Source organism: Capra hircus (genome assembly GCF_001704415.2).
Source record: "Capra hircus breed San Clemente chromosome X unlocalized genomic scaffold, ASM170441v1, whole genome shotgun sequence".
Lineage (NCBI taxonomy): Eukaryota > Metazoa > Chordata > Mammalia > Artiodactyla > Bovidae > Capra > Capra hircus.
In genome coordinates, this window is record NW_017189516.1 from 779,506 (window position 1) to 793,692 (window position 14,187).

The window sequence follows — 14,187 nt, forward strand, 5'->3', positions numbered from 1 at the left end:
CAGAATTTATTCATCCAGAATAACAATCTGTACCCTTTTACCAACACCTCCACATTTTTCCTCCCTCCAGCTCCTGGTAGCCACCATCCTACTCTTTGCCTCTATGAGTATGACTCTTTTAAATTACACATATAAGTGATATTGTGCAATATTTCTTTTTCTGTATATTGCTTATTTTGCTTAGCCTAACGTCTTCCAGTTCCATGCATGTTGTAAATGGCAGGATTCCTTTCTTTTATCCATTCATCTGTAGGAAGATAGGCTGTTTCCATGTCTTGCCTCTTATGAATACTGCTATATTGAACATGGGAATACAGACATATCTTCAAGATCCTGATTTCTGTTTCTTTGGATATATGCCCAGAAGTAGGATTGCTGAATCAAATGGTAGTTCTGTTTTAGGGAACATCTGTACTGATTTCCATAATGGCTGTACTGATTTACTTTCTTTCCAACAGTGTGCAAGGGTTCCCTTTTCTCTTTATCCTCCCTAACACTTATCTTTTTTTCAATTTTGTATTTTATTGTTTAGTTTTTAGAAATTTTTGGCTGTGCTGTGCAACATGTGGGTTCTTAGTTCCCCAACCAGGAATTGAAACTACACCCTCTGTGTAGTCTTAACCACTGCCGGTCTTTATCTTTTCAATGTTAGCCATCCTAACAGCTGTGAACTGATACCTGATTGTGCTTTTGATTTGCATTGCCCTGATGATTAGAGATGTTGTGCACCTTTTCATAAATCTGCAATAGACATTATTTTCTCACAGTTCTGAAAGCTCAAAATCCAAGATCAAGGTGCCAGCAGGACTTTCTTCCTCACATGCTGATGGCTACCTTCTCCCTGTGTCCTCATGTGGCTTTTTCTCTCTATACACAGTCAGGGAGAGCCAGAAAGCACTGGTGTGTCTTTCTCTTCTAAGGATGCCAGTCCTGGTGCATTAGGGCCCATCTACCCTTATGATTTCTTTTAATTTTAATTATTTCTATAAGGGCCCTGTCTCAAAATACAGTCATATTGGGGGCTAGAGCTTCAACATATGTATTTGGCAAAGGTGGGAGGGCACACAAAATTCAGTCCATAACACTTATACCAATCTTGTAATTATGATTACCATATAACCCTACTCTTTGTTCTCTCCAGTTTTTCCAGTCCACTCCTGTTTTCCTCCTACCCTGCTTATCTTTGCCAAATATTTTTTTATTTTTAAATGTTAGAATATACCAAGTCTCAGTCCTCAGCTACCTTCTTGCTCTCTCAATGAGCTTTCTCAGTTCTTTTCACCATAAGTGTTACTTCTTTACTGAAAATTTCCAAAACTATATCTCCAGCTCTATTCAGGTCTGCTCTATTTCTAGACTGCTATATCCACCTGATTTTCTTTTTCTTCTTAAAATGCTTTAAGATTTCTAGTGGTATTTAAATCTGCAATCTCTATTTTTTTTCAACAGCTTGCCCAAACCTATTCTCCTTCATTGTTCTCTAAGCAAGCAAAATATCTCCAGCATCCACCAAGTTATTCAGGCCATACATAAAACCTTGGAGTTGACTTCCTTTTTTATTAACACTTCATATCCAGACAGTCAACAATTCCTGTCAGTTTGAACTATAAATGTTGGTTCTGATAGCTCCTCCAGAAGGAAATATGTAAATCCAGTCACTTCTCATCACCTCAATTGGTAAATCTCTCATAATATCTTACATAACATGTCTATTACAGTGTACTGTCACTTGATCTATGTTTCCAATCTTGCCCCTTCTCTGTTCTGTTCTCTGAACAGCAACCATCAGTGTTTAGTCAAGCAGTCATGTCCAACCCTTTGCGATCCCATGGACTGCAGAATGCCAGGCTTCCCTGTCCTTCATCATCTCCTGGAGCTTGCTCAAACTCATGTCCATTGACTCAGTGATGATGCCATCCAACCAGCTCATCCTCTGTCATCCTCTTCTCCTCCAGCCTTCAGTCTTTCCCAGCATCAGGCTCTTTTCTAAAGAGCTGGCTCTTGGAAACAGATGGACACAGTAATGGAATTTCAGTTTAAGCATCAGTCCTTCTATTGGATATTCCAGGGTTGATTGCCTTTGGAATTGACTGGTTTGATATACTTGCTGTCTAAGTCTTCTCCAGCACTACAGTTCGAAGGCATCGATTTTGAGGCACAACCTTCTTTATGATTTAACTCTCATATCCATACATGACTACTGGAAAAACCATAGCTTTGACTAGATGGACCTTTGTCAGCAAAGTAATGTCTCTGCTTTTTAATATGCTGTCTAGGTTAGTCATCAGAGAAGGCAGTGGCACCCCATTCCAGTACTCTTGCCTGGAAAATCCCATGGACGAAGGAGCCTGGTGAGCTACAGTCCATGGGGTCGCTAAGAGTTGGACACGACTGAGCAACTTCACTTTCAGTTTTGACTTTCATGCATTGGAGAAGGAAATGGCAACCCACTCCAGTGTTCTTGCCTGGAGAATCCCAGGGACGGGGGAGCCTGGTAGGCTGCCATCTATGGGGTCACACAGAGTCAGACACGACTGAAGCGACTTAGCAGCAGCAGGTTAGTCATAGCTTTCCTTCCAAGGAGCAAGTGTCTTTTAATTTCATGGCTGCAGTCACAACCTGCAGTGATTTTGCAGTCCAAGAAAATAAAGTCTGTCACTATTATCATTGTTTCCACATCTATTTGCCATAGCACAGCAACCCTCAGTTCAGTTCAATTCAGTCACTCAGTTGTGTCCGACTCTTTGCGACCCCATGGACTGCAGCACGCCAGGCCTCCCTGTCCATCACCAACTCCCGGAATTTACCCAAACTCATGTCCGTTGAGTCAGTGACCCATCCAACCATCTCATCCTCTTGTCGTCTCCTCCTCCCGCCTTCAATCTTTCCCAGCATCAGGGTCTTTTCAAATGAGTCAGTTCTTCGCATCAGGTGGCCAAAGTATTGGAGTTTCAGCCTCAACATCAGTCCTTCTAATGAATATTCAGGACTGATTTCCTATAGGATGGACTGGTTGGATCTCCTTGCAGTTGAGGGACTCAAGAGTGTTCTAAAACACCATAGTTCAAAAACATCAATTCTTTAGCACTCAGCTTTCTTTATAGTCCAACTCTCACATTCATGCATGACTACTGGAAAAACCATAGCCTTCACTAGATGAAACTTTGTTGGCAAAGTAATGTCTCCGCTTTTTAATATACTGTCTAGGTTGGTCATAATTTTGCTCCCAAGGAGTAAGCGTCTTTTAATTTCATGGCTGCAGTCACCATCTGCAGTGATGTTGGAGCCCCCCAAAATAAAGTCTGTCACTGTTTCCACTGTTTCCACTGTTTCCACATCTATTTCCCATGAAGTGATGGGACCAGATGCCATGATCTTGGTTTTCTGAATGTTCAGCTTTACGCCACCTTTCACTCTCCTCTTTCACTTTCATCAAGAGGCTCTTTAGTTCTTTGCTTTCTGCCATAAGGGTGGTGTCATCTGCATATCTGAGGTTATTGATATTTTTCCTGGCCATCTTGATTCCAGCTTGTGTTTCTTCCAGCCCAGTGTTTCTCATGATGTACTCTGCATAGAAGTTAAATAAGCAGGGTGACAATATACAGCCTTGACATACTCCTTTTCCTATTAGGAAAATCTGTTGTTCCATGTCTAGTTCTAACTGTTGCTTCCTGACCTGCATACAGATTTCTCAAGAAGCAGGTCAGGTGGTCTGGTATTACCATCTCTTGAAGAATTTTCCATAGTTTCTTGTGAACCACACAGTCACTTTGGCATAGTCAATAGATCAGAAGATGTTTTTCTGGAACTCTCTTTTTTGATAATCCAACAGATGTTAGCAATTTGATTGATCTCTGGTTCCTCTGCATTTTGTAAAACCAGCTTGAACATTTGGAAATTCACAGTTCATGTATTGTTGAAGCCTGGCTTGGAGAATTTTGAGTATTACTTTACTAGCATGTGAGATGAGTGCAATTGTGTGGTAGATTGAGCATTTATTGGTGTTGCCTTTCTTAGGGGTTGGAATGAAAGCCAACCTTTTCCAGTCCTGTGGCCACTGCTGAGTTTTCCAAATTTGTTGGCATATTGAGTGCAGCACTTTCACAACATCATCTTTTAGGATTTCAGATAGGTCAATTGGAATTCCATCAACTCCACTAGCTTTGATCATAGTGATGCTTCATAAGGCCCATTTGACTTCACATTCCAGGATGTCTGGCTCTAGGTGCATGATCACACCATTGTGATTATCTGGTTTATGAAGATCTTTTTTGTACGGTTCTTCTGTGAATTCTTGCCACCTCTTCTTAATATCTTCTGCTTCTGTTATATCCATACCATTTCTGTCCTTTATTAGGTCCATCTTTGTATGAAATATTCTCTTGGTATCTCTAATTTTCTTGAAGAGATCTCTAGTCTTTCCAGTCTATTGTTTGCCTCTATTTCTTTGCATTGATCACTGAGGAAGGCTTTCTTATCTCTCCTTGCTATTCTTTGGAACTCTGCATTCATATGGGTATATCTTTCCTTTTCCCCTTTGCTTTTTGCTTCTCTTCTTTTCACAGTTATTTTTAAGGCCTTCTCAGACAGCCATTTTGCTTTTTTGCTTTTCTTTTTCTTGTGGATGGCCTTGAGCCCTGTCTCCTGTACTGTGTCATGAACTTCTGTCCATAGTTCATCAGGCACTCTACCAGATCTAGTCCTGTAAATCTATTTCTCACTTCCACTGTATAATTGTTAGGAATTTGATTTAGGCCATACCTGAATGGTCTAGTGGTTTTCCCTACTTTCTTCAATTTAAGTCTGAATTTGGCAATAAGGAGTTCATGATCTGAGCTACAGTCAGCTCCCGGTCTATTTTTTGCTGACTGTAGAGAGCTGCTCCATCATTGGCTGCAAATAATATAATCAGTCTGATTTTGGTGTTGACCCTCTGGTGATGTCCACGTGTAGAGCCTTCTCTTGTGTTGCTGGAGGAGGATGTTTGCTATGACCAGTGTGTCCTCTTGGTAAAACTCTATTAACCTTTGCCCTACTTCATTCTGTATCCCAAGGCCAAATTTGCCTGTTACTCCAGATGTTTCTTGACTTCCTACTTTTGCATTCCAGTCCCCTATAATGAAAAGGACATCTTTTTTGGGTGTTACTTCTAGAAGGCCTTGTGGGTCTTCATAGAACCATTCAACTTCAGCTTCTTCAGCATTACTGGTCAGGGCATAGATTTGGATTACTGTGAAATTGAATGGTTTGGCTTGGAAATGAAGAGAGAGCATTCTGTTTTTGAGATTGCTTCCAAGTACTACTGCATTGTGGACTCTTTTGTTGACTATGATGTCTACTCCATTTCTTCTAAGGGATTCTTGCCTTCAATCACAGAAAATTAACCAATCTAATCACATGGAACACAGCCTTGTCTAACTCAATGAAACTATGAGCCATGCTGTGTAGGGCCACTCAGAACAGATGGGTCATGGTGGAGAGTTCTGACAAAATATGGTCCACTTCAAAGGGAGTGGCAAACCACTTCCGTATTCTTTCCTTTAGAACCCCGTGAACAGTATGAAAGGCAAAAAGATAGGACACTGAAAGATGAACTCCCCAGGGTGGTAGGTCCCCAATATGCTACTGGAGATCAGTGGAGAAATAATTCCAGGAAGAATTAAGAGATGGAGCCAAAGCAAAAACAACACCCAGTTGTGGATGTGACTGGTGATGGAAGCAAAGTCTGATGCTATAAAGAGCAGTACTGCATAGGAACCTGGAATGTTAGGTCCATGAATCAAGGCAAATTGGAAGTGGTCAAACAGGAGATGGCAAGAGTGAACGTTGACATTTTAGGAATCAGATAACTAAAATGAACTGGAATGGCTAATATTAACTCAGATGACAGCAACCATAGCACTCTTTTAATGTAAATTGAATGCTGTCATTCTCTAGCTTTAAAATTCTACATTGGCTGTTATCTCCAACTCATTTCCTATTTTTCTCTTCTACTCTTAATTTTACTGGTTTCTGTCTCCTCCAGTGGAAGTCCAGATATCACCTCATTCAGTTTTTTTCTCAAATACTGCCTCAGCCAAAAAATCTTCCCTAGCTGTTATACATACATTCACACTCTTTTCTTTACCCACTTTTTCTTTTCTTTATAACCCATTTTAGTACTTGAAATTATTTATTTGTCTGCTTCATTGTCTATCAGGGTTTCCACACTAAAATATAAATTCAAGGAGCAAATACTTTGTCTCATCATTGCCATATTCCAGTGTCCAAACAATGCCTAGTTGATAGTAAGTAGTCAGTAATAATTGTTGAATGAATGCATAAAATTATTCTAAACACGTGCCCATGTTCCCTCCTAGAATTGAAGCCCTTACATTTTTGCCTAGCTTTTTCATCCCCCGTCATCCCTACACAGTCCCTTCATCCCTGCAAATATTAGTCAGACAAAAATAAAAACCTTAATATCTTCCATTTCAGGAGCTTCCCTGGTGGCTTAGTGATAAAGAATCTGCCTACTAGTGCAAGAGATGTGGGTTCGATCCCTGGGTTAGGAAGATCCTCTGGAGGAGGAAATTGCAACTCACTCCAATATTCTTGCTTAGGAAATCCCATTGACAGAGGAGCCTGTCAGGCTGCAGTCCACGGGGTTGTAAATGAGTCAAACATCACTTAGCATCTAAACAACATCTTCCATTTCAAACAGATTTAAATTCATACTCCAAGACTCTGTATGGTTTTACCCCATCTATATTTGGGCACCAAATATTTTTTGATAGGTTGTTTCTTTACTTTTGAAGCTAAATAATCATCTTATCAGTGTCAAAGCTTAACTTTAAAAAATTATTCATCTTGATTTAGATCACTCCCTTGATGGACCCCTTACAAATGGTGATGGCAGAGAGCCCCGGACAGGAATCAAGAGAAAACTACTTAGTGCATCAGAAGAAGATGAAATCATGGGAAGAGAAGAGAAAGAGAAAAAAGAAACAAAAGAGAAATCACATTTATCCTGCTCAGAGAGTGGAGAGTTAGAATCCAGTTTAAGTTCTGAAAGTACCTGTGGTTCTGATTCTGACTCTGAATCAACTTCCAGAACAGATCAAGATTATGTAGATGGAGACCATGATTATAGCAAATTCATACAAACTAGGCCTAAAAGAAAACTCAGAAAGCAATATGCCAATGGAAAAAGAAACTGGAAAACGAGAGGCACGGGAGGAAGGGGCAGATGGGGCAGATGGGGTAGATGGAGTAGAGGAGGCAGAGGAAGAGGAGGCAGGGGACGAGGCAGTCGAGGAAGAGGTGGAGGTGGTGGGAGAGGGAGAGGAAGAGGGAGAGGAGGAAGAGGTGCTTCTAGAGGAGCCACCAGAGCCAAACGTGCACGTATTACAGATGATGAATTTGATACTATGTTTTCAGGACGCTTCAGTAGACTGCCTCGAATTAAAACAAGAAACCAAGGCAGGAGGACTGTTTTATATAATGATGATTCTGATAATGACAATTTTGTGTCCACTGAAGATCCTCTGAATCTTGGTACATCCAGATCAGGCAGAGTGCGTAAAATGACAGAAAAAGCCAGGGTTAGCCATCTCATGGGATGGAATTATTAGCAGTTAATAAATTTAAAATAATTTTAAAAATTCAATGGCCTTCTACTGCAGGGAATTTACCAGGAAATCTACAAAGCAAGTTGTGTGGGGACTTCTGCTTCCTTTCACATTGGTGCTTTTCCATTATGCCAGTATACATTTGTTTCAAGACTTTTGATCTCCACACTTCATTTGTTCAAACAAGCCTTACTCATTAGGCCTTAAATTAAAAAAAAAAATTCTACACACACACACACACAAACCACAGACACACTACAGATTTACTACATTAAGGGAGCATTCAGCTTCTTAAGAGTAGCATGACATTTTTATCTAAATGGAATATCCCTCTTTTGCTTTTGTATCACAGAAGTATAGCACCTTCTTACAGAGTTTTATATAGTTTGTTTTTGCCATTTTGATTCTTGTACCAGTAATAATAACTTTTGCACAATACACCAATCCTAAAGGCAGCTATTAAATGTTTACAGTTTCTATATTGTAAGAACGATCTGGATTATTTTACTCTTCCCAGGCCAAACTTTCATGAATTGTACTGAACTGAAGTATATATTTATACTACAGTTATTTTGGGGGGGTGGGAGGGTTCTTAATATGCTTTTCATTGATTTGCTTAATTCATGTTAAAGGTGAGAAAGGGTTGGTGCCTTGTAAATATGTAGCAGATCTTTGTGGTGTGTCCTGATGTGTGCATTAACTTTATTAAAAAAGAATACTTGAGGTATCAATCTAGACAAGGTGCCAAATGCAAAAGTTTCTTGCATCCTTTTTCTTTTTTTCTGTTATATTTTATTGCATTAATAGAACTTGTGTAGCTTAAAGAATAACTTAAACATTTGAAAAATCCTCATCCACAAAGAATAACTGAATAGTAGCTCAGCTACCTCTATTAACTACAACTACTGGAAACATTAAGAAAAATAGATGCTGTTATTCATTACTAACTAAGGAGAAATAGAACAAGCTTGGTAGGAATGAATACTCATAAGTTATAAGCTGAGAGGTTGTTGATAATTGTATTGGCTCTCAAATGAATAGTTGTAATTAAATTTTCTCAAGTATCATAAGCTCTACCTTATTAGGCTTTTCTTAGAGCATATTTGTGTAAGTAGACTTGATCTACTGCTTATATATCCCTGCTACCACTTGCTATTTAATAACAGCTGTGAGTGACTGATATTGAATTTGTAACTGTAGCACAGCACCTAGTTTGAGTTAAAATGTTTTAGCTAGCTAATATTTTGAATCAATGTAGGTTCAGCTCATACCATTCCAAAGGGTTCTTCTGTTAATCTTTCAGAATAGAACCTGGTTGCACTGCACACTGATATTTTGAGTCATTATTTTATAGATTAAAAATAAACCCTATGGTCTTGTTTACAGCAGTAGAGTGCACATTGGTTCCATAAGTGAGCTTGAGTTCCAAGATCAATTTTACTCCTCAAATTTGAGAGATTGCAAATTTGCTAATTCATTAGATACCTAGATTTCTGAGGTAAGAATAATATTGATCTCTGATAATATTGACCAATTTGCCCATAGATCAGACTTATGGAATAAAAGGAACTTCTTAATATATGCTTAGTAATCCCAGGATATTTCTTAAGCTAATGTATTTGTCTCATGTTTTCAATCATTTCATGCATCTGAAAATCCTTAAGTGCAGAGGAAGGAGTACACACATAGCATTGCTTTTTTGGTTGGGTTGGGTGGGGGGTTTTCTTGGACTAACATCTTTAAGCAATTTTCACTTGCAGTAGAAATGATGTTCAGGCTTTAAGAAAGTATTGTGAATTATTAATGGAACTAATTTCTATTTCCTGACAGTAGATCAAGTTTATTTTTGGTTGTTGTAGTCTACTTTTCACTAAACCAAAATTACTTCTGGTTGTAACTCAGCTGCCACTTTTAACCCATAATATAGATTTTAAAACATTCATGTTTAAAACTCTGCATTTGATTTTTTATAAAATGTACTATTTTAGTTATTCATATCTTGGACATTTAGACTAAATTTGTGCCTGTGTTTTCCTGGAATTGATAACACTTTGGCCTACCCTATTCAAAGTAACATAGTTACTTAAATTCATGGATATATCCAAATGTGTATCATGTATATCGTTGTAGTGTGAAAAATTTTTTTGACATTCTTCTATGAAGAGCTGACCTCTTGAAATGTAGAAGAATTGCCATTTGTGTGATTTAGCTATCTCAAGCTTTATTTATAATTTATTTTGAAAAATAAAAATGGCACATTTATTTCCCAAATGTCAAGATTTTCTAGGTTTAGATAATTAGAATAAAAAGGGTGAAGACATTTTAAAGAATATTTTATATGTAGTGAGATACTGTGAAAATACTAGTGAACAGCATTTTGCTGTAATGTTGATTTCAGTTATTAGGATGTAAAGAGTTAGTCGCCAGGGTATGTTAGATGAGCATAGTTTTCACTTACTACAAAACAGATAATTTTCTGTTTGCATGCAAATTATTTTAATAAGTGTAAAAATAAAAGTTTGGAAGACAGTGTTTTTACCTTTATATCTGGATTCCCACCCCCCAATTTATACTTTGCCTTTTTTTTTTTTGTAATATCACCTCTTGTGAATGTGTTGTAATTTGTATTGCATTGATATTTTATCACTTTAATTTTTTAGAGGTTCTTTAAACCTAAATAAGATCTGGGTTTAGCCATAGCAAAGCAAGTAGGAAATGAGCTAAGAAATTTGAAAAAAAAAAAGTCTAAATTTTAAATGAATTTCTAAGAAAAAATTTACATTTAGGTCCATGAGAGCATATACATGTAAAAGCCTATTCCCGTTCTAGATATTAATAGTCAATGAATTGTAATATTTCTCATGAATGCTAATAATGTTTAAATTCCCAGCTTTAAGATTCTAGCATGTGTATCTGTTTATGAAACAGATTGTGTTGCTTCTATGGCTTGCTGTGTGTATCTCTTCCAGCAACAGGATGCTCTCTAAAACATTCACTGGCCTCTTAGTGTAATGACTAAATTTGTGTGTGTGTGCATGCACGCATGCACTTGTGTGTGCGTGCACAGATCTATAGATTTTTTTCCCTCAACTTAACATGTTTTATCTCAGACATTAAAAAAAAAGTTGATATGGAAGACAGCTGTATTCACTGTCTACCAATTCATTGCTTCTGTTGTAAAGCACTTACCCTGTATATATACTGCTTGATTATCCATATCATTATGCCTTCTAGATAAACAATCTAGGTTTTGTTGTGTACATATGCCCTGTTTTTAAAATTTAATTTGCCCTTCTTTCATGTGTTTCTTTGTCCGTTTCCTTTCCCAGAGATCAGGCTTGTGCTCGAATTCTTCCATACAGCACTTTGTTTCACCCAGAGGCTAGGAAACTGAGTAAAATTATTAAATCTTATTCTGCACAACTGTGTGCTCAGATATCTAACTCAGCCTTCCAATATATTAAAGTAAATTTGAGTGATTTATCTTTGTTATTGCTTTTGTTGTTATCCTAGATTGTCATCAGATAATAATAACAGAATGATTGAAATAGAAAGATGTGTATGCCACTTCTAACTTTTGATAAAAACTTTTTGGAGAATTTTTCAAAATTTGTATCTTGTAGTGATAAAATTAAACATCTATTACTTGCTTTTATATCTCGGGAATTATTTTATGCACATTTATCAACTGGTACTTATGTTTAAAGTTGGCATTTTCTTTTTAAGTTGGGATTTTCACATCCACAGAAGGGAGACTTTACTTACTAGATAATTTTCAGTATGCTTTGATATCCTGCCTTTTAAACAATAACCAACATTTTGAGTTGGGAAATAAATAATTACTTCTGGGGGAAGAAATGGAACTTATAACATTTAAAGTTCATTGTTTTAAATGTTAATTCCATCCCCAACATTTTTGTGTTACGTGAGGCTTTATGAAAGTTATTGAAAGTAGAATATTCAAAGATCATTTTCCCAAATTTAACAAGTTTTGATTAAATTTTAATTATGAAGTTAAATTATATTTATGGTGCTGTATTTTGTATAATATGTATTGTCCTCAAATTTCTTGACACTTATTTCTCATGTAGTCTTATCCTTATTTCCTATTCCATCATTTCTCTCCTGCTTGCTCTTACCTTCATTTCTCTTTCTTCAATGAAGACTGTACCTAATTTAGCAAACTTCGACAAAACTGGCAATTTATGATTCATTGATGGGAGAAGTACAGTAGAAAGGCCCTGCAGTTTAGAGTTAAGATGTGTTTGTTTATTTATATGTGTGCCCATTTGTTATTCTTAGACCTATCTTAATTAAATTTAGAATATGATACTTTGACATAAAAGCATTGTAAGTATTTTCTAAAAAATAAAACTATTGATACATATTAAAATTGCCATTGGTAATTGACTTTTGAAATCACATACAAGAATATTTAGAAACCCACTTGGGAAATGTGGTTTACATGTGTCACCAGATACATATTAGGCAGTACTACAAATGTTAATTCTTTAAACAATACTGTGGTGATGGCAATCAGTAATTTATTTCTTTGTCCTGTAACTTATCATCCTTGTCTTTTGTAATTCCTAACAAAGTATTAACAAAATTGTACCTTATGTTTGTTCTTAGTATCCGTAAATTTTAAGGTGGAAAATCTTTCAGTTAATAGTTGATGTGATGTTGTATATGGGCAAAATGTCCATTAAACTAAAATTCAGTAAAGAAAGGTAAACTAAACTGGCTTGGTTTATAAAAGATGTTTTGTTTGGCAGTTATTAGTCATTATAAGCAATTATCTTCAAAGAAAAAAACTGGAATAATTTGTTGCCATTCTTTATGGGATGTTTACAATAAAATTCCAAGTTGTTTGGAATCAGTTGCACTCTTGCTGCTTTGTGCTTCAACTCAGATACTGGAGATAAATTAACAAGAAAAAAGAAATATGGAGTTACCTTTCCGTTATCCAGCTTCAAAGACTGTAACATGTAACTCTTAGGCCTTTCCTTTCTTATTTCTTGTCATATAGTATTTTATTGTTATCATTTTAGTCTAAGAAACTAGGGTGCTTCCTTCTATCAAAGAAAATTAAGGGTTGTTTTTTTTTTTTTCCTTAGTTGTTTCAGATATTCTTTGGGTCATTTTTAGGTAATAACTATGTTAACATTTCAAATGTGGTCTGCTTGGTGCATTAAAAAATAGCCGGCAAAGCTTTATTTAACATTTTGTTTTATAGAGAGAGCTCTTTGAAATGAATAAATTTCTAGTGTGTTTAAAGCTTCTTACAAGTTGTAGCAGCTGAGCTTATGAATCTCCACCATTCTTATTTATAGTAAAATTGCCCACAGAGGCTTAACTATATTATAAATGGTGCTTTGATTCAATGTATGTGAAAGAGGGAGAGAAGTAAGGTTAGAGGTAACTTTTGAGCCAGGAAGTGAAGGCTCATTTAACAAGAATATTCCACTTCTGCAACTAAATGGTTGCTGAGAATTTTCTTCCCAATGGTCAGAACTCCATTCAGTTCAAGGTAAGTGAGCTGGCTAAAGACTGGACTATATGTTTTATACATGCACTGTATTTTGTGCATTTAGAATTAAGAAATAAGGTGTTTAGAAAAAAAATACTACCTTTGCCTTCTGGCATCATCCTATGGCTATGAGAGTAGTCCACATTTTTGTAATATTTGGAGATTGAAGTGGAGATACATTGTTTGGTATTTATGTGTAGTTGCTTCATTGGTTAAAGATAGCCCTCTTTAAAGATACAGAAGTGTACCTTAAAAATTATTTATTAACAGGATCTGACGTCTTCTGACTTCACCTGATAGGTTTTTTAAGATTGTTGTTATTAAGTCACTAAATCTTGTCAGACTCTTCTGTGACTCCACGCACTGTAGCCCACCACCTCTGTCCATGGGATTTCCCAGACAAAAATACTAGAGTTGGTTGCCATTTCCTTCTCCAGGGGATCTTCCTGACCCAGGGATTGAGTCCCTCCTCTCCTGCATTGCAGGTGGATTCTTTACCTCTGAGCCAATGGTGAAGCCCTTTGAAGATAGAAAAAGTAAATAATTTTTTATAACAAAATTTTACAGCAGTATCCAGAGGATCCGTTTTTTTCCTAGTTGGAAAGGTCAAAGACAGAGTGCTCTCTACCCTATTCTTGAGTTATATGTCCCTGATAATTTAAAACTACTTTCCATAAGTGCACAAAAGAAAACCTGTGTATTGAGCCTGTGGGTTGGTTTTCTTTGGATACTTAAGCCTGTATACTTATGGTTGCTTTCTTAGGGCTTTTATATAAGTACTTAAAAGGATTTTTTTTAATGCTACTTTTTGTTAGTAAACCAAATATATCGTTAAATAAAAAAGAACTTTTTATGGTATCAATGTTTTACTGAATTTTGAAGAATTTTTTTTCCTATTTTTGTAACTGTAGTATTTGCCAGCTATGTCAGTTGCCTTAATAAAGTTACTTCACCTATCAGTTATAAAACAGCTAATAGATAATTCTAACTTTTATTAATTATTAATAAATTAAACATTAATTTGACATTGGAGCACTTTTAAAAACA

The 14,187-nt window shown here is 36.5% G+C and overlaps 1 protein-coding gene across 1 annotated transcript in view; it reads left to right on the forward strand.

Moving 5' to 3' along the window:
* BRWD3 (bromodomain and WD repeat domain containing 3) overlaps positions 1-12,486 on the forward strand; it is a 160,128-nt gene extending 147,642 nt beyond the window's left edge. The window contains exon 41 of the mRNA XM_005700591.3: positions 6,859-12,486. Coding sequence (XP_005700648.2) covers positions 6,859-7,613 — 755 coding nt within the window. The 3' untranslated portion in view covers positions 7,614-12,486. The remainder of the gene's footprint in view (positions 1-6,858) is intronic.
* Positions 12,487-14,187: the final 1,701 nt, after the last annotated feature.